The 27,322-nt window shown below is 47.9% G+C and overlaps 1 protein-coding gene across 1 annotated transcript; it reads left to right on the forward strand.

Moving 5' to 3' along the window:
- Positions 1–1,772: 1,772 nt before the first annotated feature.
- MCM3 (minichromosome maintenance complex component 3) lies at positions 1,773–27,114 on the forward strand. The gene is made up of 17 exons (XM_078647591.1): positions 1,773–2,030; positions 2,739–2,851; positions 4,256–4,464; positions 5,213–5,343; positions 6,043–6,281; positions 6,485–6,593; positions 7,732–7,885; positions 8,609–8,740; positions 9,822–10,030; positions 10,134–10,308; positions 10,840–10,966; positions 11,051–11,201; positions 12,320–12,460; positions 21,351–21,448; positions 24,236–24,327; positions 25,206–25,296; positions 25,862–27,114. Exons 1-17 carry the CDS (start codon positions 1,944–1,946, stop codon positions 26,058–26,060), a joined length of 2,457 nt encoding a protein of 818 aa, XP_078503717.1. The 5' UTR covers positions 1,773–1,943; the 3' UTR covers positions 26,061–27,114.
- The last annotated feature ends 208 nt before the right edge of the window (positions 27,115–27,322 follow it).

Genomic DNA, 27,322 nt, shown 5'->3' on the forward strand with positions numbered 1-27,322 from the left:
AACACTCGTGAAATGTCAAAAGGAAATTCGCGCCGTAGCGCGCTGCCCAAACGCGACTGAAAACCTACCAAAAGATAGCCCAAAATTCAGCGCGTTGGGGAGCACGCTGCGGCCGAGAACCACCCGGTCCTTACAGCGTCATCGGGCGATTAGGGAAGCCCTGCGCTTGCGCGAGAGACGCGCCTACAAACAAAGGGGAAAAATGCACCGGGGAAATAACAGGCTCCGTGAAGAAGAGCCGGTGTTGGTCTGCCCCCGGTCAACGACCGTCACTATTTACACGCCCAGAGGTGCGCACACGAGCCACAGAGGAATGTCGGAAAACGGGTGACAAAGCGCTCCTATAACGCGCACACCCACCAGTGCACTAATCCTTGTCAAACTGCAAACAATCGACAATAAGGCAAGTCTAGAGCATATCAATGCCCAACAATCATTAAAGTAATTCAAATATATAGTATCAGATATAAACACAATAACCCATGCCAAACAGCAGAGGGAGGAAACAAAGTGCACTTATCTCTTGCTGTGAGCTGCAAAGAAAGAGGAAGATGGCTGCACGCAAGGGGTTCTTATGGACTATGGGGGCGTGCCTAAGTACATGTCATGATGGGATATGTAGTTTGTTTAATGTTAGTGAATGAAAAATACGTATTTTCATTGGCTGCTGTGAGTTTCAGTAAAAGAATGAGAAGCATAATCTGAAGCCTCCAGTCCTGTAATAGAATTTATAGCTCTCCCCCGCCCCCAACATGGCCGGAAGTGACGACGGGACCCGGAAGGGGTCGCGGAACACTGGGCTGCACCGTGTGCCATCTTGTGGCACTAAGGGGGCCGTCCTCTTATGAGGGTCTCCTGCGGGGACGTGTCGGTCGGACCGCATTGGTATGAGATACCCACAGCTCAGCGCCATAGAGAACCGCCCCTAGGGCATTCACGTTATAAATTTCCAATGCTGGACCCACCCTTCTTGATATTGTTTTCCTGTGGATTTTTCCTATAAGTGCAGTGCTATATGTTAAATTAAGGATACATGGGTGTTTTTCACCTGTGGTGTCCAGCATAGGTTCCTGCAGTTTTTATCCCAAGTAATCAAAGCTTGGCCCCACTTTTAGAGTTGTATCGTTCACTAACATACTCCTCTTTCTAGCTGCTCTTCGATTAAATGGTAGGAACGAGAGCAAAATGTTCGCCCCGTGTCTTTAATCAAATTAAAGCTTTCCAGAATAGCGCTTGAAAAATCCAGTCACATACTGAAAGATCTGAAGATAAAAAAACACTAGACCTAGTACGCCCCAATTTTTAAACAGTGGCAGCGGCAAACAGGAAAAATATATATATTTGACATGGATGGGCCTTATAAACCAGACTTTTTAGGATGAAGCTAAGAAAAAGGTAATAGTTTAATGGACTCGAGCAGCCTTCTTAAAAAAAAAACACGAGCGGCAAGCAGTATTATTAAGTATAAATCATTAACAAGTGATTACAATTTTTGAACAATATTTGCTGTTCTACATTACACGTTTGTTTTTCCTATTTTATGGTTAAACTGTTCCATTCTCTGTTCACTTTCTACGAGAATTTCTTTTCTAAAATGGCCGCATTTCGTACTGTGGAGGCGCCATATTGAGTGTAGAAACGTTTCTATAGTGAACTCGCAATTAGGCGGGGCATCGGTGCAAGATGACCTCGCCCTTTTGTGATTGGTCGTTACTCAGCTACGCGTGCCGTGGCTATACCGGCTGGCCAATCCGCATACCCATGACTATCTGTGGGTGTTGTGACCCCTGGTGGCGGGAAATCTAGGCGAAGTTTTCGCGCCATTTGCTTAGAGCAGTGATTCGGGCAGGAGGAAGACCAGCGGCTCTGCGATCTGATCCCAACAACCCGCACCTCCCGACATCTAATTCTTCCCGTTACCTACACCCCATTGAACCGCCAGCATGGCCGCAGCTCCGCAGACTGATTTGGTGGACGACAGGGAAATGCGCGAGGCGCAGCGAGACTACTTGGATTTTCTGGACGATGAGGTGAGTCCGACATGAGCCAGGAAGGAGAACAAAGAGACCCGGCCTGGGATGTGCGTTTCTCGCGACAGGGGCGACGCATGACCGGATCCGTGTTGCATTCCCGCCACGTCCCCCGACCAGTTATTTAGTATTTCGGTTCTTCGCTCCCATTACAACCCCTGACGTCTCAGCGCCCACCTGCTTTCCCCAAAGACTTTACCCCCGCCACCTACGCGATACCGTATTGTTTACCGATCTCGTTATTCACGGAGACACTCCAGCGCATGTGCATAGAAGTTATAATGGAGCGCTGGGTTTAAATTCTAGTGTTCCTTCATTTCCTGGCATTGTGCATGTTGTTTCTGCTACCTGGCCATACTGATGTGCAGACACTGTTGATATGGCCTTTCCATTACACATTTTTTTACGCGCACGATCCACTTTGTTATTTGATTTTGATATGCAGGTCATGCATTTAACTTGTTGCAAACTTCGAGAGTGGTGGGTGGCTTTAAGGCAGAGCACGTTTCTTGCTTGCAGTCGCTAGCTGGCTAGAAATGGAGACGGGCATCCCTACAGCTAGATCGACCTCCATTCTTAGGGCTCTAGGTTAATGAAATGTAATTTCTGCTACGATGCAGATTGGTCTCCGTAAGGACTTTGGTGCTTGTTCTGATCGTCCTTCTGACTTACCTGCTATTATTTACCCATTATGCATTACGATTGCAGGAAGACCAGGGGATCTATCAGAGTAAAGTCCGAGACATGATCAGTGACAATCGATTTCGCCTGATAGTGAATGTGAACGATCTACGCAAGAAGAACGAGGACCGGGCCAACCTGTAAGTAATGCAGCCTAACGTCTGTGGGGCATCGTGTGGTATAAGAGTGGGAGATGAGTGTTCGAGCCTCCATTTCGCAACCGCGGCCTTCTGCCACCGTTCACGTTCAAGATGTCTGGGCGCTAATACATGCTACGCCAATACACCACCTTAGTAGGAGACGGGGGAAAGAGAAAATATCCTATCTTACAAGTAACCCTCGCCCACTCGAATAGTGGCGTGCTTCATCGGGTTCAACCTGACCCCTATAAGTCAGGATGGGCTCAACCATATTCCAGGGAGCTCTTTGAATATTACTATCTGGGGAGAGGCATGACAACTAAATTAACATACACGCACTTTGGCACAATTTTTCTCTATACCTTAAATTGGCTTTGCAGGTACTTACTGTGAGGCCAGTATACACTGCCTTTGCATGCTTATGAATGAATATGCATGCAATTCAAGGAGGCATAATGTCACCGGGGAGTGCTGGAAAAGCAACCCCCTTCCCATGACGAATGCCCAGGATCTATAAAGGCCAGTAGTGTCGGAACTAACTATGGAAGTGGGGAGTTGATGTGGTGTATGGCCAGAGCTGCCGACTTTGGAGCTGGGCAACTCGCTTAATCTCCCTGTAAATGGACGTGTCCTTAACTGGCGCTTGTGAAAAGCGCTGGTGTTGATGATTACTTGCCGGTTTTGAGCACTGCAAACCACTGGTTCACATTAAGCACCGTGTAGGCCAGAAACATGTTGGAGTTTAAAAGGTCATAGGACCACAACATCCTGAGTGCCCCTTACATAGTTATTTTTAATCTTTCCCATTCTCTTCGTGATACCTTAGGGTTGGATCAGGAATTTTGTTTAGTTGATAAGTCCTTCTAGATGGGAATATTTAAAGAGCTCCCTGGATTGTGGTCGAGCACACTCTGACTTTTAGGGTTATGGGTGAACAAAATTATGAAGCATGCCACTACTAGAGTGGACACGGGTTACTTATTTAAACAAAAAATGCTTCCCCTCCCCCGTCTTCTACAGAGATTGTGTTTAAGCATTGCACATATTAACCCCCTCTTGACAGTTGCCTTTTTATAATGGAGGCATCCCGTTTTGGTTAATGCACAGTTTCTAGGGACCACATATCTCCCTCCCTCCTCCTTTGATACACAAAAGGATCTCCCCAGCCTTCCAGGTTCAAAAGGTCTCATGACCTCCCATACCAGAGTTTTGAGTGGTACCATGTGGGAGCCAGGTCATAGGTTCCCTGGATGTAGGGAGCAGTAGTGGCCTGCAGTTAAACTGTGCAAGGCATACCTTAACCGAACACCAAGGATGAACAGTCCAACATGTTTAATCTCCACACATCGATACTGTGCTTACTGCTCTGCTCAATTCTAACCCTATCTTTTGTTTTTCTGACAGCCTTGTGAACAATGCCTTTGCAGAGCTCATTGCCTTCCAGCGGGCGCTCAAAGACTTTGTTGGCTCCATTGATGCCACCTACGCAAAGCAGTATGAAGAGTTCTACGTTGGGCTGGAGGGCAGCTTTGGCTCCAAGCATGTTACCCCTCGCACTTTAACCTCGCGCTTACTAGGATGCGTAGTCTGTGTCGAAGGGATTGTCACCAAATGTGAGTAGTGAGTTTACACCCTTGATTGCAACCTTGGAAAGTCCGCTTTCGAATCAGTTGTGTAATATAAATGGTTTAAGTATGGTTAACAGTGGCCCACAGCTCTGGTTTACCCAACTTTAAAACTAGTCTACCAGTCTCTGTGTTAGTGATGCATTATCACCCATCAGGAGCATCTTTGCAGCCATTGTCCTGTGCCAGTAACTCTTGTTCTGCTAGACTTGCATGGCAGTGTTCAGATTCTTCGTTTTACTAAATAGGTCTTTTGTAAGTACATATGTTTTTGGCCGTGTTCTCTCAAAACGGCGGTGTTACTGAATGTCTAGGCAGGAAACGAGTCTTCTCGTTTTGGTAAACACTGCTCTCTGGGGGTCACATGATGATTATCGGTGCCAGTTTATAAATCACACTCTGCCCATGAAGGTGTACCTCCTTTTTACCTACCCTCTATTCACTATTGCCATTCTACCCTGTGTATTGGAGATCTTCTATTAAAACTAGCTTGTTTTAGATAAACCTTTGCCACCACATCTTTTCCTTTCAGAACTATGCCAGATCATATTAATTGGTTGTAAGTGCGATTGACAGGTCGAACCTGAAATTTTGTTCCATTGTCGAGCAGTGATCGAGTGAACATTGTTGATATTGACTTTACAGCATTCTGAAGCTGTATTACCTAGTTCTAAATATTGTTTGTTGTCCTAGTGTTGAAGCATGTACTCACCCTCATTTGTGCTTCTGTTCTTAGGCTCTCTTGTGCGCCCCAAGGTTGTTCGCAGTGTCCATTACTGCCCAAATACCAAAAAGACAATAGAGCGGCAATACAAGGACATGACCAGTCTGGATGCCTTCCCCTCCTCTGCGGTCTATCCCACCAAGGTGAGTATTAGCTAACCTGACCAACCGTGACGGGCTATGAATGATTGGACATAGATTTTTGGTTTGCAAAAGGCTGGCATTAGAAATCCCTTTTCCCACGATGTCCCTTCACCGACTAAATTGGAAAGTGCGTCTACTGGCTCTGGGAAATATAGCTGTGCTACCACTGCAAATTGCCCTTCCTTGGTGGATTTAAATGGGCTGGAGTGAATGTTGTGGTGTGCACCACAGTTAGTCACTATATTGTCATTTAAATCGAATGGTGCATGAAAAATACAGGCTTAACATAAACTGTTAAACAGATGCCTCCTTGGGGAAGATTCTCTCGCCAAAGAATGAACCCATGGTCCCTACACCTGTTGATTCACCCGTCCCTAGATGCGTGTGGCTTGGACGTTCTCTTGAGGTTTGCAGAGTTTTGCATTGTTGGGTTTTCGGTTCACACAGGTGGATGGAAACCATCCTTTTTGCCAGTGATGTCAGAATCTCACGGTCTAAACAATAGAATGAATGTGCACCAGCAATATATTGGGTCTAGTTCTTCATTTCACTTAATCAGATACCACAAACTATTCTTTTGTATCTGAAGTCTCTCTGACTTTCTATAACACGTGTATCAAGTAGGACAGTATCGCTTTTTGTGTCTTCCAGTGCTCCTTTTGCATTTAAACATTCAGACCCTTTTTTTATTGATTGTAGGATGAAGAAAACAACCCCCTGGAGACTGAATTTGGTCTGTCTACATACAAAGACCACCAAACCATCACCATCCAGGAGATGCCAGAGAAGTCTCCTGCAGGCCAGCTCCCTCGCTCAGTTGATATCATTGTGGACGATGACCTTGTGGATATAGTCAAACCAGGGGATCGGGTGCAGGTGATTGGCACCTACCGCTGCTTGCCTGCAAAGAAAGGAGGATACACTTCTGGGACCTTCAGGTATCTTGAATTATGGTTTTTATCAAATTAATGTTCAGGGCTGGCATTACTGGATGAGATTTGACCGACAAATGATCTGTCCGTATGTTTTTTATTTTAACCAACACCGCTTTGCGAATTGCGCTTGGTTGCCTGAAGTGATAAACCTCCTGCATCATATGGTCAATTCTTGGTACTGATGTGTTTTTTTTCTTCTTCTATAGAACCATCATGATAGCCTGTCATCTGAAGGAGCTGAATAAAGAGGAGCAGCCTCTATTCTCTGCTGATGATGTTGCCAAAATCAAGAAGTTCAGTAAAAGTCGCTCCAAGGTACTTATCGGGAGAAGTTTTCTGCCCACTTTAGGTTTTTCGTTTTTGAAACGTGAGTGAACTGCAGTCACTTGTCATCACCATGGACTTTCTGGACAGATTTGCATTATATTGAACTAGCCCTCCACCTGTAATGACATTGGCTGCTAAAACACACTTGAAATCTGTACCTACCATGTCCCACTGGACAACATTTTTGCTCTGCCAAAAGACACATAGTTTATTCATATAACTCCCATCTGCAATGTCAAAAAATGTTGAGGCTACCCTAAACGGAACTGTTTATTGACATACCTACAACACACCAGAGACAACCACTCGCACCTCACAAACACCACATCCTAGTTAGAACACAACAAATGCCCAAGGGTTGAGAAACGTTCATTTATGCTTATTGTAAGAAAATACCTGTACTTGGGTTAATATAGGCTAGGTATGCGTTTTCTCCCACAGGGCTGCCCAATGCTCAAAGGGTATGTTAAAATTCAATCTGTGCTTTTGTGTACCATATGCCACCATGCCAACACCCATACTACACAGTTGCTCAACAGCCCACTGGTCAACCCATATATCAATCCCAGTAATTCAAATTGCAGTCTGCCCTCATTAAGTCTGTGCCTACTATCCAGCAGCACATGTTGAGCAGTCCTGCAAAATACACTGGACTCCTGACACCCTCACGAAAGCCATATCACCAGTGCCTTGGAATACTTAGGCAACCCCCGTCTGCCCTGGGATCACAATTGTGAGCTGTTCACAGCACCAAGTAATTTGTTTGATAACATCACCCTGAGGATTTTCCCTGATGAGTTTTAGCAGGCAGCTCCGGCCATATAGAATAGTTAGAATGAAATGCAGCAAAGTTAATTAGCTACTGCCTGTCCATAAACCCTACAGTACAAGGCTCCCTGACCGGTTCAGTTTTTCACCTACTAATAAAAGCAAGTAGTCAAGGAAAATCTTATGTCCAGAGTAATCTCGCTATGAAAGCACCACGTGCCAAACAAATAACAGAAGAAGTGCACATGTGGTGATGGAATAGCCTTTTTGTTGACCTATTGGTGTCCTCGTTGTCTATTGAAGACCTCCATCAAAGCAAGCTTTGCCAGGTAATATTTATATTTTCTTGTTCCATCAGGATATCTTCGAGCAGCTTTCGCGCTCTCTTGCTCCAAGTATTCATGGTCACGAGTATGTTAAGAAGGCCATCCTTTGCATGCTCCTTGGAGGTGTGGAGAAGATTCTGGAGAACGGGAGTCGCATCCGAGGCGATATCAATGTTCTGCTGATAGGTAAAACTCTATAAACTTAGACCTAGTGTCTTGATACTGTGTGGTCCACGGCTTCTAGCGTTTCTCTCCTGCTAATGTGTAGTGTTCATAAGCAGTCCTTTGGCCATCATGTCGCGTGCATCGTTTGAATTTCAGTATTGGCCAGTCATTTTTCTCTGAGCTCGTGGACAAGACAACTGGATAAACTCGAAGGTACTGAACTGACAATGCTAATTGGGGGCGGGTTAAAAAAAATTGCATGCACCAATCCAAGGTGTTTTTGGGCTTGTGCATCGGTTTTGGGTGTTTACCAGGCTGCTGGATTGGTAGCTCAGTGGACTAATGAACCCACTCCAGGGTCCGTCTGTCCCCTAGGTCGCATGTCCAGTCAGACGTTCATTCTAATGAGGTTTACAATGAGCCGGATTTAAGTTGGGAAACCAAAATCTGTTATTTTAGCCCCAATAGACTTGTGTGAACGTGTGCATTAAAATACCATGTCATGTACATGATTTTCTGGAGGCACATTGCATGGATAAAGGCCTGTTCTAAAATCTAAACCATGATAATGGTACTCCTGAGCATAAGTGTGTTGCACTGAACATTGCCCCAATTGTACCAGAAGGCTTGAGAATCGAATTGATTGTCGAGGAATGCCATGTATGTTACTTTCCGTTGCTAAGCTCATTCGCTTTGACCCTAGTCTGTAATGACTGTAACATAACCTTTTTTGTTAAATTTTAGGTGACCCCTCTGTCGCGAAGTCCCAGCTTCTTCGGTATGTTCTCTGTACTGCTCCTCGTGCCATTCCCACCACTGGGCGGGGGTCCTCTGGTGTTGGTCTGACTGCTGCAGTCACCACCGACCAAGAAACCGGTGAGTAGCCACAAGGCGCATTTTGTGCACACTCTTGTGTGCATTGAATTGATTTCGGCATACAGTTACAACATCTCAACCCCTGGTATGAATGTCTGTTTTCTGGTGCGTCCTTCTTCCTGCAGTGCTCTCAAGGCACTTCAGTACCTGTGTATGCTCTTACTTTATTGTGGTTTGTGCCCAGTAGCTTTCTCTAACTACTCATAGTGGATGAGTGTATAGGTGCCTTCCCCTGCTGAAAGGTGGCAGCACTAACCCACAATAGGCCCCCCTCTGTTTTCTTTCTAAATGGGGGTGGGAGGGTGTTACTAGCAACCAAGGAGAACAAACTTTAAGTAGTAAAGCCAGTAGAGGAGGGGAAGAGTCTGAGCAGAGGGGGGGGGTCATACTGGACCCAGAGGGCTGAATGCACCAGGCATGTAACGATTTGGCATGCAAGTCACACCTCAAAATGGTACTTTAAGTAGTGGTTTTTTAAAAACATTTTTTTCTATGTATTACTCCGTGGGGTGACATTAAGTTTCTGAACTTGAAAGTATTTGAGAATTTCCCCCTTTACGTGATTTAATGTTGCAGTGAATAAAGCAAGAGTGCGAGGCAAACATGTTGATCAGTGTGTGTGTATATATTTTCAACTTAATTAAACGGACTTGGGAAATTTATTTCAGGAAGTGGCCAGTACTCTGTTGGAGGCAATTAAATCTAGTTGAAAAACAGACCACTAGGATTAGTTTGCTTTCCGCTACAAGCCATCATGGGTATAAGCGAAGTAATCTTTGCTATTGAGACACTGTTCTGATTAGTGGATACCCCCTTTTTGCCTAGTCCAGCATTTCTGGCAACTAATTCTGGAAGTTTTCTCTAATGCTCCTGGGTACACAAACATTCCTAATTCTATTTCTCTGGGGAAAGGGTTAAATCGGACAGGATTTGCAAATAATGCAGAGCTGCAAAATTAAGAGTAACTGGACTTTGTAGTATCCCTGTGACTATCCGCGCATGTCTTACTCGCACCAAACTTGGAATCTAATAGTGTTGAAAGTTATGCAAGTTTAATGCTTTGCCATTCCTGTTCCTTCAGGTGAAAGGCGTCTAGAAGCTGGTGCCATGGTGCTAGCTGATAAAGGTGTAGTCTGCATCGATGAGTTTGACAAGATGTCCGATATGGATCGTACAGCCATCCATGAGGTCATGGAACAGGGTCGCGTCACTATTGCAAAGGCTGGGATCCATGCACGCCTGAATGCCCGCTGCAGTGTACTGGCTGCAGCCAATCCAGTCTATGGAAGGGTGAGTCTGAGCTAACCGTGTCTACTACTCTGCCTACTCGCACTCTGCAGTCGCTTACTGAAGTGCGTGGTTTGCTGGTGTGAACTGATTGTTTCTTTTACAGTATAACCAATATAAAACTCCCATGGAGAACATTGGCCTTCAAGACTCCCTGCTTTCCCGATTCGACCTGCTCTTCATCATGCTTGACCAGATGGACCCAGAGCAGGATCGTGAAATTTCAGACCATGTGTTGCGCATGCATCGCTACAGGGCAGCCGGGGAGCAAGATGGAGATGGTACGTTCATCTGTGAAGCAACTCATTGCTTGGTTTGTGTGGCGCAACAAAATCTTTCCCTATACTCACTTCCATTATTGACTGGTTGAGCGTACATTGCTTCTGAATTTTGCTAGGTTGCTTCTTGGCGACCATACACGTCTAGTATTAGGGTGATACAACTACTGAATGTTTCCCTTGGTTGTGGACATCTGTTTAAAATGGATTAGTTCATTGTCTTTTATTGCATAGTTTGACTATCAGCAACTTTTCCCATCTAATTCAACAAAGCACCCCATCACATTAGACCATCAAATGCTAGTCTTATGTCAGAACATGCTGCCTTTTGAATTACATTGCTACTATTGATGTGAATGTAGAACTGTGACATGCTTCAGCCTCCCACTTTTTTGGGGAGCTGAAGTTGTACTGATATTTTTGCCTATTTAAGATTTATTGTATGCTGTCCCAGGTTTATGCAGAATTCTACACTTGATGGCTGTTAATTTTTGTTCTAGAACAAGTGTGAACTGGGCTCTATTTTCTTTTCAGCTATGCCATTTGGAAGTGCTGTTGACATCTTAGCCACTGAAGACCCCAACACCACTCAAGAAGAACAAGAAGAGCTGCAGGTGTATGAGAAGCACGACAACCTGCTGCATGGCTCCAAGAGGCGCAAGTATGTATGCATTGTTTACAGCTCAGTCATTTTTGTTCGCTTTTTAGGGACAGTGTTAACCTGAATTCTTTGTTACTCCTGCAGGGATAAAGTGGTCAGCATGGAGTTCATGAGAAAATACATACATGTGGCTAAGATGGTCACTCCAGTGCTGACCCAGGAGACTTGTACCTACATCGCCGACCAGTACTCTCGGCTGAGGAGCCAGGACCAGATAAGCTCAGATCTTGCTAGAGTGAGTGTTGGAGCAGATACTAGATCCATGACTTTAGATGGATTATTTATACCCGTGCCACATCGTATGCTGTTTTTGCAACCGTACCAAGCTATGGGTTGGCAGCTGATAGTATGAGGGAAGAAGCTAAACCATACCTTTAAGCGAACCTTTGCCTAGGCCACATATGAAAAGACTTTAGATAACATCGCTGTGAGAAAAATAATGTTGCTGCAATGGAAACATTCAATCTACACAGTAGTAGTTACAAGAGTCCCTCCTCATTAGCTGTCTATGGGTAGAAAGCAAGTGGAATCACTGCTAGAGGTAGACTACGTTAAGGTGCCATAGTTGCATACCTGGTGGGAGCACTGCCTACTTTATCCCCCTGCACACATCACTGAGCAGTTGGTCTCATCCCCTTATAGCACACCTTCGCATCCTCTGCTGCAACTTTGCAAGGACCTTCGTGCTTGCCTCCTTTTTGACTCTCCTAATTTGAGGCACTTCTGCTTGCTGCCCAATTTCCTACTACAGGATGTATTTCTTGTCCACTTATCTGAATCGGGCACCTGCTAACACTGTGGTCCTTGCACACTGCTAATTAATAGCCTGTATAGGTGGCAGTTCTTTTCTTATTACAGGCATACATAGCAAGGTGGAGCCCACCCTCGCATCAAGCAGGTTCTGGCTTGATTGCAGTCATTTCTGGCAAACTCCTTTGCTTCAAATAAAATCAGACCTCCCATATATTGGATTCCTTTAGGCTTTGCCTATTAAAGCTGGAACAGTGCACCAGTTTTCACCCAGCCATCATATGAATCCACCTTCCCATAACCAGTTCGTTCATGTCCTGCTTTTAATTGTAACGCATTGTTTGCCCACAGTAGTGCTTTACTCTTGCTACTGTTGCCTTATAGAACCTGTTTGTAAACTTATCTAATGGAGCCTTCTTTCTAGTGATTGCAACGCTGCTTCTTTTTCGGATATCACTAAGTCCTAGCCCCTTTGTAGGTCTGTGCTCTGAATCGAGCCATTCCCCATGTTTTGTATGAGTATATTGCTGTCTCACCATATTGATAATTGTTTCCTTCTGAGCCGACTTGTCTCTTGTCTAATTTCTACATATTTCTTTCTAGACTTCCCCTGTTACAGCCCGTAGTTTGGAAACAATGATCCGTTTGGCTACTGCCCACGCCAGGGCGCGAATGTCCAAGACCATTGACCTTGAGGACGCAGAGGTTGCTGTGGAACTTATGCAATTTGCCTATTTCAAGAAGGTAAGTATTTGGATGGCCCTACACCAGTCTGGATATTTCACTTAGTAGCTGAAGAATAGGTGGCATTGTGCCCCTTCTTCCCCAAGCCTGCCAGCCCCCCAAAATAGTCATAACTGCAAGCATTTTGATTTACTAAAAACCATGAGCGATAACTGAGGTTGTTTTAAGTCTGTTCCTGCTTAGAACATTTTTTCTGTCATGACATGTCACCTGGCAATGGCTTGAGTTTCTCCATGGGAATCTCGCTGATATTTATAAATGGCAGAATGTCTTGGTGTAGTAAAAGATGTCCTCCTAATTACAGAATTCCGTTGAATTGGATAGAGGGCAGAACTCTCCACCCTGGTAATGCCATTCAAAAGAATGGCATGCTAACTTTTGACAACTTTCTACTTCACTCAAAGGATGTTACAGACCTGGTTAACTCTATGCTTTGGCCTCTTTGTAGTGTGCTGTCCTGTTGCACTACCCATGTAACTGCTGCATTGCAAAAGAAATACTGGATTTGATTGTCTAATGTAAATGTAGTAGTGACTTTCGCAAAATCCACACAAGACTAAGGCGGAAAATCAAGAAAAATAAAATCCTCTAGGCCGCATGCATTGAGAAGACCAATACAGTTGAACGAGTATGGCAGGTCTCAGCACCAGTATGTTGATATACTCCTTGCATAACCAGCTGACATAACTTGTCAAATCGGGCGCCTTTCCAGCAAAGACAGAAACGTCCAAGGCAGAGGAACTTAACCGCCTTAAGCTACTGCAAAGGCGCTCCTTCGCCTTTAAATCACTGATGCTATTCTACCACATCCGTGCCCCGTAGGAAGATTAGTTTTTACCATCTTTCTTCTGTGAATATTGGCTACAGGAACAAACTTTGATTCTCCAGCCCCATATTCCAACTTAACTTTTCTTCCAACCAGGAAGTGAACATCCTGGTTAAACTTCTATTTCTAAGACGTAAACACAAGTTTTCTCCTGTGCTTGATGTAATGAGTCCATAGAAAAATTAAAGAGGTTGGCACCCATGAAAAATTCCTGCATTCCAGGGAAATTGTACGTAAAGTATGAACACCAATTAAAACCTTGCGGAGACTCCCAACTTTTTGAGAATAGAAGTGTATGGCTTTTGTAGCTACTGTTTTTCATTGGAACAGCACTGTAATCTACATTTAGATGAGTGTCTTGTAGCCGGCACTGGAAGGGCCAGATTTCAAACACTGCAGCTGTATTTTTTTCGTGGTTGTCCTTATGCTGTAAGGGTTCCCAATACTATCATCTATGGGAGATAGTCCATTGTCACTTCAAGTAGGATTGGGGAAACTTATGAGCGATCAAATGATACAAAGCATGGTATCTACTGATGAACAGCATTATTGAATCCGTTTTGGAACTGAAGGTAATCCCTAAAATACTTTCCAGTTAGTTTTACTGCAGCTGCACAAGACAATTGAAGCCTGACTAAGCACTCCTGTTCTATTTGTTAGAACTGCTACTATAACTTATCTTTTGCACCTCCTCTTTGCATTTTTATTTCTGGTTTTGTTTTATTTGATTTCTTCCCAAAATGAGTGGCAGCCGTCCTGTTTGTAAATGCATAGATGGTTTGACATGCACCATTGAGAGACTCAACCTGGCTCATCCTTATCGCAATTGCTGTCTGGTCAGTTATTACCTGCACTTCTGAATATCTCAGTTTGTGGTTTACCTTTTGTTAGACGGGGACCTGGAGGGTCGGCCGAGCACAAGGGGAGAGGCCTCCGGTGAGGGCCGTCTCCAGCGATCGTACAGACAAGTAACTTCCCCCCACAGATGAACACCACACGAAGATCATATTAACACCTTTTATAGGCAGTTCTTGAAGTAAGGTAGTACGATACAATGAGATCAGGACACGATGATCCTCTCAATTCTAGTCTCTATTAGGGAAGGGGGTAGCGGGACAGTCTTGGTACCCGTAGGTACGGCGGTGGAACGGTGATAGCTCACAATCCTCGAGCTCGGTGTTCGGACGGGTCAGACCGCGGCAGCAGGTCCCGAAGAGGTCGTAGGTGGCAACAGGCCGCGGCAGCGCCAGCAGGTCCCACGAGGATGAAGGTTACAACGGGCCGCGGCAGCGCCAGCAGGTCCCACGAGGATGAAGGTTACAACGGGCCGCGGCAGCGCCAGCAGGTCCCACGAGGATGAAGGTTGCAGAAGGCCGCGGCAGCGCCAGCAGGCAGGACAATAGTTCACAAGGCAGGGCTGCGGCAGCAGTCCGTCAAGGATGAGTTCGTCGCGGTGTCTCGACTCCAGGATACAACTGCCTTCCTGTTCTGGGGCTGCCTCAGTTATAGGTCTGGCACTCTTTGATGTCCGGACCCTCGCTCTTGGAGGTCGGGAGGTCCGGGATGAGGGAGTCCAGACACCCAGCAGGGGGGTGGAGCCAGCGCCCGGGGAGGCTGGGGGTGATCGGCACCTGGCGGGAGAGAGCCATCGACACTTCTTACTCCCATTGACCGGCCAAGTGGTCCGTTCACCTCCTGGGTGGATGGTGGTGCCGGGATGTCGGGGCCTGGCCAGGCCCGGGGTTGGAGTCGAGCTGAGGCCACGCGGCCTCGTGGTGCAGTGTCTAAGATGGCGGCTGGCCCGGGCAAGGGTGCTGACGGTGGCCCAGGCCAGGGACACAGGGATTCCCAGGAGCAGACGTCCCATGGGGGACGGGTTGGGGGTTGCTTCTGCGGGTAGTACCTGGAAGGCCGGTACCAGGGCCCTGTCATGCGGGGAGGGAGCGAGCCCTTCATGGGGCCTGTCCAACATGCGTCCCCCCCAGCTGAAGGCGGGGAGAGTCACCCATCCTCTTGGGGACTTTCCTCGTCGAGGCGGAAAAAGCGGGACAGGCCGTCCGCGTTGGCGTGGTCTTGACCAGGGCGATGCTCTACAGTGAAGTCCATCCCCTGCAGGGAGATGGACCATCGCAATAGTTTGGGGTTCTCCCCCCGCATTTGCATGAGCCATTGCAGGGGCCGATGATCTGTTTGTACCCGGAAGTGGGTTCCGAAGAGGTAAGGCCGGAGCTTCTTGAGGGCCCATACTACTGCGAAGGCCTCTCGCTCAATGGTGCTCCAGCGCTGTTCTCGGGGCAGTAGGCGTCTGCTGATGAAGGCCACTGGTTGGTCGACTCCTTCGGGGTTCAGTTGGGAGAGGACGGCCCCAATACCATGGTCGGAGGCATCGGTCTGAACGATGAACTCGCGGCTGTAGTCGGGGGCCTGGAACACAGGAGCGGTGCACATGGCGGCCTTCAGCTTCTCGAAGGCCGCTTGACAGTCGGGAGTCCAGTTGACTCTTTTTGGGTGATTCTTAGACGTGAGTTCCGTGAGGGGCCCCACAATGCTGCCATAGTCCTTCACGAACCGCCGGTAGTATCCGGTGAGCCCCAGGAAGGCTCGGACCTCGGTTTGTGTTTCGGGGGGTTGCCAGGACTGAATGGCAGCTACCTTGAGTTGGAGGGGGGCCACCAGACCGCTCCCCACTTGGTGTCCGAGGTAGGTCACGGACCCCTGGCCGATTTGGCACTTGCTGGCCTTTATGGTGAGGCCGGCCTGTTGGAGGGCCTGCAGGACCTCTCTGAGGTGGTGGAGGTGGTCTGTCCAGTGGCGGCTGTATACCGCGATGTCGTCCAGGTAGGCGGCGCTGAATTCTTCGAGGCCCGCCAATACCTGGTTCACCAGTCTTTGAAAAGTGGCTGGAGCGTTCTTCATGCCGAATGGCATCACTCTGAAATGGTAGTGCCCATCCGGGGTGGAGAAAGCGGAATGTTCTTGGGCCCTGGGGGTGAGGCCGATCTGCCAGTAGCCCGCTGTCAGGTCGAAGATGCTTGGGTAGCGGGCTGCCCCCATGCGGTCGACTAGTTCATCTGCTCGGGGGATAGGGTGAGCGTCGGTTCGGGTGACCGCGTTCAGACCCCGATAGTCGATGCAGAATCGGAGCTCAGGTGTGGTGCCCGGGGCCGCGGCCTTGGGGACCAGGACGACCGGGCTGGCCCAGGGACTGTCCGAAGGTTCGATGACCCCGAGGGCGAGCATCTTGGAGACCTCTTCTTGGATGCATGTACGTACCCGATCCGGTACTCGGTACGCCCGGTGTCGGACAGGAGGACCGTCCCCAGTGTCCACGTCGTGCAGGCACCAGGAGGTGACTCCGGGTGCGAGGGAGAACAGGTTTGCGAACGGCATCAGGAGGGCCCGACAATCTTGACGCTGCTCTGGGGTCAGGGCCTCGGAGAGTCGGACCCCGTCCACCGAACCATCTTTCACGGGTCCTCAGTAGGTCAGGGAGGGGCTCGGAGTCTCCTTCTGCGCCACTGTCTGTAGCCATCAGCAGGCTGAGCTCTGAGCGCACGAAATGGGGTTTGAGTCTGTTGGCGTGGAGAACCCGGAGCGGATTCCGGGGGGACTCCAGGTCGATGAGATAGGTGACGGGACTCTTGCGCTCGATCACCTTGAAGGGCCCTGTCCATTTGTCCTGCAAGGCACACGGTTCGATGGGGGATCACCCATACCTGCTGACCCGGTTCAAACTCGATGGAGGAGGCATGTTGATCGTACCACTTCTTCATGTCCTCTTGACTGGCCTCAAGATTGGCTTTGGCGATCTCCCTGAATTTCCGGGTCTGATTGCGGAGGGTCAGGAGGTACTTGTAGACGTCTGGAGGCGTTTTTAGGGGGGCCATTTCCCATTCCTCCTTCACTAGGCTGAGATGCCCGCGAATGGGGTGTCCGTACAGGAGTTCGAAGGGGCTTAAGCCGAGGGACTTCTGGGGGACTTCTCGGTAGGCGAAGAGGAGGCACGGTAGTAGCACGTCCCACTGGCGGCGTAGGGGTTCTTCTAGCCCCATGATCATCCCCTTGAGAGTGCGGTTGAACCGCTCGACCAGTCCGTTTCCCTGGGGGTGATAGGGGGTTGTGAATCGGTAAGTGACCCCGCACTGCTGCCAGAGGGATTTCATATACTTTGAAATAAAGTTCGTACCCCTGTCGCTGACGACTTCCCGGGGGAAGCCCACTCGAGAGAAGATCCCCATTAAGGCTCGACCCACTACTGGGGCTGTTATAGTACGAAGGGGGACCGCTTCAGGATAGCGGGTGGCGTGGTCCACCAGGACCAGGATGAAGCGATGCCCTTGTGCTGTTCGGGGGTCCAGGGGCCCCACAATGTCTATTCCCACCCTTTCGAACGGGGTGGTCACCACGGGGAATGGTTGTAGGGGTGCCTTGAGTTTGCGGCCGTCCTTCCCGCTGGCCTGGCAGGTCGGGCAGGACCGGCAGTGGTTGGAGACGTCATTTCTCATTTTGGGCCAAAAAAAGTGAGTCACCAGGCGGTGGTAGGTTTTGTCTTGCCCCAGGTGCCCAGCCAGGGGGACATCATGGGCCAAGTTCAACAGGAAGTCTCTGAAGCGGAGGGGCACCACCAGCACTCGACCGGCCCCCAGCTCTGCGATTCTCTGCTCGCTGTACAAGAGATCATTGTCCCAATAAACCCAGTGGGCCCCGGTGGTGTCTCCTTGGCCCTGGGCGAGCGCTTGCTGTCGCAGTCCCTCGAGGGAGGGACAGGTCTTTTGCTCCTGCCGGAATTGTTCTTGGGTGGGCCCCCCTTCTTGACGCCACTGAGCCAGGTCGGGAAGTTCGGGGGGGCTGTGCGGACCCCTCTGGGGTTGGTTCCGGGTGGTCGGTATGGATGGAGTCTTCTTCGGGAGCGATCGGGGGAGGAGGTGCTGACCATTCGGGTTCTTCTGGTCTAGGGATGGTGCGGGTGGCCATGGACCGGGTGGTCACGCACGCCCAGTCCGGGAGACCCAACATCCCCAGATGCTCTCTTCTTTCAACAGCTGCCCACGGGGAGCTCTCGATCGTTCCCCAGGAGGCAGTCCACGGGGGCATCGTCGCGGACAGTTACTTTTAGCATGCCGGACACTCCTCCCCATTCGAAGGGGACGCAGGCCATCCGACACAGGCTCTCCGAATTGTCTGCCGATCGGACGAGGCAAAGAACGTTTGGCAGGATTTGTTCTGGGGTCACCAGGTGACAGCGGACGGCCGTCACACTGGCCCCGGTGTCACGCAGGGCTTCGGCCTTGCGCCCATTTATGCTCACCCATTGGCTGTACTTCCGAGTGTTGGCTGGCAGGAGAGTCCGCGGGACCATGTCTCTTCCCCCTAGGCAGGCCAGGGTCATGGCGGCAGGTACACACTCGAACTGCTCCGACTCGTATGCTTCAGTGTCTTCGGAGACTTGTTCTTCTCCTAGGACGGCGGCCGCCACCTGGCGGGGCCCGGGCGCCAGGTTCTTCGGGCAGGTCGGGTCACTGGCGTAGTGGCCGACTCGCTGGCATCGGTGACACGTAACGTGGGCTCGGAACCCCGGGCGCATCGGGGGGTTTCCCCGGCCGGCTGGGGGCGGGGTGGTGTTGGTGGGAGTGACCGGGACAGCGTCTCTGCCTCGGCCCGGTCCTCCTCCTCCTCCTCGGGGACGATGATGACCTTGGTTGGATCTGTTCTGCTCATTCGGCCCACTCCGGGCCACTCGGGTGCTCTCCCATCGGTCTGCCTCGGTGGCGAGCTGCCGTGGTTCAGTCAATTTACTGTCGAGGAGGTGCTGCCTGAGTTCGACGAAACAGTTGTTGGAGAGGTGCTCCCACACAATGAGATTGAAGAGTTGTTCGTAGGTGGTTACGTTGTTACCCTTGATCCACCCCTCGAAGGCTCGGCTGAAGTAGTTTACGTACTCCAAGTTGTACCTGGGATCCGGGTGCAGTTGCGGAACCTCTGGCGGTACATTTCGGGCGTGAGCCCATATCGGCTGAGGAGGGCGGCCTTCATGTGGTCATAGGACGTCATTTGATGGTCCGGAAGCTGCAGCAGGGCATCACGGCCCTCATTGACGAATCTTCCCCATAGCCCAGCTCCCCAGTCACTTCGAGCGATCCGGTGGGCCGTCATGGCGATCTCGTAGGCCTTGAACCACTGCTGTATGTCGTCGTTCCGGTGGTATTCTCGGACCACATCCTTGGGGATGTGGACCTTCTGTTCGGTAGTACCCGGGGAGCGCGGTGGCTCGGGCACCCCTAGGTTTGGGTTCAGTTTGCGTATTTCTATCTCTGCTAGTTTGCACTCGTGTTCGTATGCCAGTCTTTTTTCTTCGAGATCCCTCTGTCTCTGTTTTTCCTCTCGCTCTTCTCTGAGCCGTAAGTGTTCTAAGTTTATTTTCTGTTCCGCCAGCTTCAATTCTCCGTCTAATTTGAGCCGTGCCAAGTCTAGCTCGTGTAGTCTATTTTTTTCCCGCTCCTGGATCTCTTCTCGGGAGGGACCTGTTCTCCGTTCTTCCGTCAGGGTGGTGTTGACTTCCGGGGCTTCGAGGTCCCGGGATGTGGCGGTATTCGTCTCTGTCCAAGCCTCTAGGGCGTTTTTGAAGTCTTCTTTTGTGCTTAGCCCGGTGGTAGCAATGCCTAAGTCCATGCAAAATTGTTTTAGCTCTCGGTGGCTGTATTCCTCCAGCTTTTCCATCTGGAACTTCTCTGCCGATCCGCTCTCTTTGGTCGTCATTGTGGTTTAGTCGTAGGGTGAGTTACTATCTGTACGGTACGCGTTGGTTCGGATCGCGCCGCTGGCCACCAATGTTAGACGGGGACCTGGAGGGTCGGCCGAGCACAAGGGGAGGGGCCTCCGGTGAGGGCCGTCTCCAGCGATCGTACAGACAAGTAACTTCCCCCCCCACAGATGGACACCACACGAAGATCAGATTAACACCTTTTATAGGCAGTTCTTGAAGTAAGGTAGTATGATGCAATGAGATCAGGACACGATGATCCTCTCAATTCTAGTCTCTATTAGGGAAGGGGGTAGCGGGACAGTCTTGGTACCCGTAGGTACGGCGGTGGAACGGTGATAGCTCACAATCCTCGAGCTCGGTGTTCGGACGGGTCAGACCGCGGCAGCGCCAGCAGGTCCCGAAGAGGTCGTAGGTGGCAACGGGCCGCGGCAGCGCCAGCAGGTCCCACGAGGATGAAGGTTACAACGGGCCGCGGCAGCGCCAGCAGGTCCCACGAGGATGAAGGTTGCAACGGGCCGCGGCAGCGCCAGCAGGTCCCACGAGGATGAAGGTTACAACGGGCCGCGGCAGCGCCAGCAGGTCCCACGAGGATGAAGGTTACAACGGGCCGCGGCAGCGCCAGCAGGTCCCACGAGGATGAAGGTTGCAGAAGGCCGCGGCAGCGCCAGCAGGCAGGACAATAGTTCACAAGGCAGGGCTGCGGCAGCGCCAGCAGTCCGTCAAGGATGAGTTCGTCGCGGTGTCTCTTGACTCCAGGATACAACTGCCTTCCTGTTCTGGGGCTGCCTCAGTTATAGGTCTGGCACTCTTTGGTGTCCGGACCCTCGCTCTTGGAGGTCGGGAGGTCCGGGATGAGGGAGTCCAGACACCCAGCAGGGGGGTGGAGCCAGCGCCCGGGGAGGCTGGGGGTGATCGGCACCTGGCGGGAGAGAGCCATCGACACTTCTTACTCCCATTGACCGGCCAAGTGGTCCGTTCACCTCCTGGGTGGATGGTGGTGCCGGGATGTCGGGGCCTGGCCAGGCCCGGGGTTGGGGTCGAGCTGAGGCCACGCGGCCTCGTGGTGCAGTGTCTAAGATGGCGGCTGGCCCGGGCAAGGGTGCTGACGGTGGCCCAGGCCAGGGACACAGGGATTCCCAGGAGCAGACGTCCCATGGGGACGGGTTGTGGGTTGCTTCTGCGGGTAGTACCTGGAAGGCCGGTACCAGGGCCCTGTCATGCGGGGAGGGAGCGAGCCCTTCATGGGGCCTGTCCAACACCTTTTGAGAACCAGGTAGTAATTTTTTGCTTGTCACTTTTAGGTACTTGAGAAGGAGAAGAAGCGCAAGAAGAGGGATGAAGGGACAGACACAGAGGGTGAGGAAACGACACAGGAGGAAAAGGAAGCTCGTAAAAAGAGGTAAACGCAAGTTTAACGATGCTAATCATTTAGTTCTTAACATTCCCTCAAGGTGGGATATGGGTTGGGTTGCTACCTTCCTCTGGAAAATTTACAGGCCACATGCCATTTGTTCGTTTTTTATATTCTGGAAAGAAAAGATCCAGTAGGCGGGTTTACATAAAATTCCTTTTATAATGAAAGACCAACTAGAAGTTAGTTGGCATTCAGTGTAACACTGTAAACAAGTTCCTAGCACCCTATCCCTACTGAACCCTATACTAACATTTAGCAGAAGCAAGAAATAGCTAGCCTATAAATCGAGTTTCTTAGGACTTACTGAATAGCATACCTTTCCTCAGTATGCAATGACTGTTTAACTATTCTTTCGCAGCCTTTGCCCTGGAATGGGAAGCAATACCAGTCAGAAGTCTACTTCCCTGCACTTTGAGCAGCCCCTAACTGGGGCTTTTTGATGGTTCTGTCATGAACCCTCCTAGTTAATGGTTGGATATACCTGAGTTTTTGTACTAAGATTGCCATTTTTATCTCATATTTCTAAGTTGGCGACACTAAAGACGCTACAAGACAAAGTATGCAGATATATACAACATCTCTGTTCACTTGTAGATGTTAAACCATCACTGTAGGTGTCCCTCTTTAACATAGCTGCAACCTGTAAAAATGGCAGCCTAGATAGTGGGCGGATATGATAACAATCCTGTACGTTTCAAGCTTCATGCTTTGTATTATGTGCTTGCCAGAAAGACTGCTAGAGTTGACTTTTAAATGGGTCCTGTGGATGTTAAAGGCAATCAATTTTGTGGATCCACATATAAATGGACATCCCCTCTTCATTGCTAGTCAGGCCATCGTTTGTCCTTCCATTCCATGTTCCCTTAACCCAAGCAGCCTTGCCTCCTTTTCATAGGTGTGGTTAACGTCTTTGGACTCAAGTATCCAATCTTGCTGTCCCCACTTTACGAACATTAATAACGGCCATAAATTGAGGAACATCTTGAAGCCACCATCGCATCTATTTCTCAATCTATTGCCCATACCAAACTCTTTGGTTTGGCTCCCTAGATCGATGCAAATTAAGTGTAGATTTCTCAACCACACATCAGTCTCAGCGACAATTACGTTGTAGCATTCTGTTAGTCTATAGAAGCATGTACAGGAAAGGTGCAGTTTCTACATGTGATATACAGCACACCACACATTTCAGGGTCGACCAACTTCCATCTAAACAGTTGGACTCTGATAATTATCCACACTTGATACTAATGGCTCTTGCTTGGCGCGCTGATAACTTTCCATGATGGCCCTTGGCATACCCGTAATTTTGTGCCAAATTTGCCTGAAACACCCATCAGCCTTTTGCTTTACATGTTTTACATATTTACACTTTGTCAGTTTGAATTTGATCTAAGTCCAATTTCTACTTGGCGATTGATATGCAGCCTAACGGATCAGAACTGTCCGTAAGGGGATTGCGTAGGAAATTGGATTTGTTCTTCGTACAAGTGGTAAGAGTATATAACGGCTCTTTTGTGAATTATCAGAAAATTGGGCTGCATTGGACAGTAATGTTTGTAGGTTTGGCCAAATGTTCAATCATGCTGCCTGATATTGTAGACCACGTTTTGGCATTGTACAGTTTCTTTGCCTTGTACTGGTAGGCAAGTGTGGTGTGTTGAGCTTCTAGCAGACGGTACATAGTGTATATTAGCAATTTCTGTATTTAAAAGTGGCCTTTATTAATGTTTGGTAACCATGGCACAAGTATTCACTTGGAACTGATAGAAAAGATTGAAGTGATAGTTTTTTGAGTGGAATTAATCTGTACCAACATTTTAGTTCAACTTTTTATGACCGAATAATTCCGGTTTTGATTAAATCGGTATAAACCTTAATTACAAGCCTACATCTTGTGTACTTTGATTCCGCCGAACCCAATTTTACTTTTTCTTTGAAAAAGACAAATGTAAGTGAGATTTTTTTTTGTGGAAAAAGTAAGCCCCAGGTGAAGGAATGGCTAAGTAGGAGAGGCCCTACCCACTCTGTTGGGGACCACTGTCGGTATGGGCGATCATGAATATTTGATGGCCATCAGTTATTCCCATCTTCGATTGGAGGTTATTCTGAACAATTGGGAATCATCTTGTCCCAAACATGGCCTACATTTTTCGAGCCTATCCTTGCACATGCAGTACTGTAAAGCCTCTTACAGAAGCAACATGGGATATCATGCCCTCGTGATTTGGCACTAGCTACCACCATCGCGATTCACCTGAGCCTACCAGTGACCATCACACTCTAAGCCTGGTCACCATACCCCTAGTGGTCCCTAAGGGAGTGGATAGGACCTCCCAAAACTGCCATCCCCAGGTTACCAGAGTCCTATTGAGACACTAGTATTTGAATTTAGGATCAAAAAGCCGCAGACACAAAAAATACAGAGGCTGCCTAATTGTCTAAGAACGAAGTTCAGTTCAGCTGAATCAAAATACACTAAGATACTTCTCTTATATGTTTTATATAGATTAAATCAAGACAAGAATATTTCGTTCATAAAGTTTAACTAAAATGGTGGTATAGATGTAAGCTCATACAGAATTGTCACTACAATCTTTTCTTGAATTGAGTTCCATGTGAATACTTGTTCCAAGGTTACTTGATACCGGTGTTCACATGGACATTAGGCTTGCTCTTGTTTTCGTTTAACAGTAAGTGTTGGGCCTCTTTGGTGCTTGTACATTCTGATAGCTAGGCTTTTTTGATAAATTCGAATGGTCTCCTTTCCAGGCGGAAGAGCCGCTCCAAGGATGCTGGCGAGCAGAAGGATAGTGAACATGATCCCTACGAGTTCAGTGATGCAGAAGACGAGCTGCCAGCAGGTAAAATGCTCGTGTTTCTCAACCACCAGTTGTGTAGAAAAACACAAACCATGAACTGAGCCAAGTTACGAGTGTCGCATTCTGGTGGCACATGTGTTCCCCTTTACGCATTTGAAAGTGTTAATTTGCGTTTCAAGCAGTACAAATCAGTTTTTCAAAAGTAAAAAGCACATGAAGCATTACCCTATTCTAAAGTGCGTTCTGCCCAAGCTGATTTTGATAAGTATCACTTCTGCCAGTTGCATTCTTGCCTGGACCAAAAAAAGAATGCAGCAAATATTAGATGTAAAAGTAATCCCAGACCCGTCTCCTCCAGGGGTACAAGTGATATAGGTACACATAGGGCTTTGTTTATTTTGTAAAGGCACTTAACTTGAGTGGATGAAAAATCGCTTTGCGTGTAGGGGCTAAGCTTCCCTTATGTATATTGCGTTATATTGAAAACTGTTTTTAGCCCTTTCATAAATTATCACTGTGAAGTGGTTGGACAAACAAGGTATTTGAAAAATGGTTCTGTATTTAATGCCCCCTCCAAGTTGCTCAAACATTTCTTCTCAATTGGTCAGCAGTTCAGTGACAGTCCTGCATTGCCAGCTTTTACTTTAAAAAAACTTTTCAAATCTTTTTCCTTCATTGGCCTTACTGCCAATAATTACCCATTGTATGCTTTGTGTTATCTCAAGTACCATTGATGTGCACCTTTACTTGCTCCCTCTCCTTAGCTGTGCTATCAAAACACTCAGAAATGAAAAATCAATGCAAGTCTGCTTGCTATCTATATACATAACTGTCCATAGACTGTGCTAGGTGCCTGAGGGACCAGTGGAGTCTGAGCTGTTGCTGCCCCTTTTTAACAGCATTTTATTTTCTTGACACAGTGAAGGTGGCCACTCCCAAAGCACCTGAACCTTCAGAGGAGCAGCCAATGGACACAAGCGAGGCCAAAAAGACAGCCTTAGCGGATGAGAGGTGAGTTCTTCCCTTCGGAAAAAAAAAATCCTGGACATTAGTAGTTGGTAATGTAGCCGGCCCATCCGACTAAAAACATTTCAGACTTAATTGCCATGCATGTTGCAATAACTTGCATGGCACTACTTTAGGAAAACAATTTGTCTTCAGTATCTACAATAGTGATTTGCATTAGGTAGGCAACACCATAATTTAATGGGCCATCCAGTGTAGACTGTTCTTTACACAGCCTTCGGTCTCTTACTCGTGCGAACAGTAGACCAGTCTGCCTGGGTTTTGACAGCCATTGTGACATAAATCCCCGGATGGACCTCTAAGATGTTTAGAATGCAGCTTAATTGTACACTTCGTTGACACTGTCCCTACTGGCAAGATTCAAGCCCTTTTGATATGGTGGATATTGTTATAGACCTACTGTAGTATGTTTACAAAGTAGTTATCTAAACTCGTGAGGGTACAGATTTTGTGTTCTGGTCCAACAATTCTTTGCCTGTATTCTTCTTTCTCAGATGGCTTATGTGTAACATGACTTACTCTTCATTTCTCCTTATTCCCTGTCCTTTAGGCTGAAGCAGTTCAAAGCTGCCCTTCTGGATGCCTTCAAGGCTGCGCACGCCCAGTCGATCACCATGCGGAACCTGATGGATGCCATCAACAAGGACAATGCAAACCCTTTCTCCAAAGAGGAGGTCCAGGCTGCACTGGACCACATGCAGGATGCCAACCACATCATGGTGTCCGACGAGATCATCTTCCTGATCTGAGCCAGTCTGGCTTGACTTTAAACTTTATTTTAAAGAAGCAAAAAACTATCTTGTAAAAAGAGGCAATCCAAAATGCCAGTATTTTACAGACTCTTGACGAATGACACAATTTTACAAGTTTTTAAGAATTCAGCCTCCAAATTATATTTTGCTTTAGAAATATTTTAAAGCATGAAAGTCTAGGAGAAGCCTTCTTTCACTGGCTGAAATGTTTCATTGGCTCAAGCACGTCTACAAGCCATTGTTTAAAGAGCTGCTCTTGGAAAACATGCATCCCTCTTATCCTGGTGTATTGTGGGTCTGCACAATTGAGCCCTCCACTCCGCATAGATTTGGGTTCCTTTTCTTTATCATGCGGCAATTACGGCTAGTCTGATTGCTACTAATGTTTTATTCAGCTCTGTGGCCCGGTATCTGTACTGCAAGTTCTGCCTGAAAGACGGTGGGGATTGGTGGACTAAATGTCCATGTGCCGCTTTACAAACCTAGTTTTAATGCGTTTGTTTCAAGCAAAATTGCACTGGGATGCTCAAAATGTAATACCACAAGTTTGGTAGATATTTTTTTGTACAGAAGTTGATGTACAACTGTGACGTGCTTTAATGCCAGGTTGTTGGAGCAGCTTAGCGTTGGTGTTCTAATACTTCACAGTGAAATTGTACCTTTCAGTATACTTTTTAAGAGGGGGGTTTGGATATGGACTAAACAGTCCTTTGCTTTTGACCCCAGTCGAAGGTGCAACTACATACTTGCATTAACCACTGCTTCAACTGATGTGAAACTATACAAACTATATAGTTTAAGTCTAGCACCACCGAAAATAGTGAGTTTCCTGCTTTATTGAAAAGCTTGCAATTGTTCCTGTAATTGTATAAAATGTATACAGCTACTTTGGTTACACTTGCTTTGTATCCAAGTAGTGCTGGCACCGCATGTAAAAAAGCTGCTTATTTTAATGTCTTATGTCCTTTTGCATAATTGTTTTAAGAAACCATGTTCTTAAAGTAAAATTTGAGTTGAGAAATAAAAGTTCTCATTGTATAATTTAAAAAAAGTCTACCTGGTTTTGATATACTCTGCAGTATTACCGGTTTTTGATCGATGCTACTGGCCTGGCCTTTTTTTATTTTTTATTAAAAAGGGACCTCCACAAGTGGTGTGTGCCAGAGGGAGATGGCGTACATAGGCGGAGATTCTAATGCATAGGATTGGAGCTAGTTAAATGTAAATGTGTGTATACTTGTAAAGCGCACTGTCGCCCC

The sequence above is a fragment of the Lissotriton helveticus genome, chromosome 6 (assembly GCF_964261635.1).
Source record: "Lissotriton helveticus chromosome 6, aLisHel1.1, whole genome shotgun sequence".
Taxonomy (NCBI): domain Eukaryota; kingdom Metazoa; phylum Chordata; class Amphibia; order Caudata; family Salamandridae; genus Lissotriton; species Lissotriton helveticus.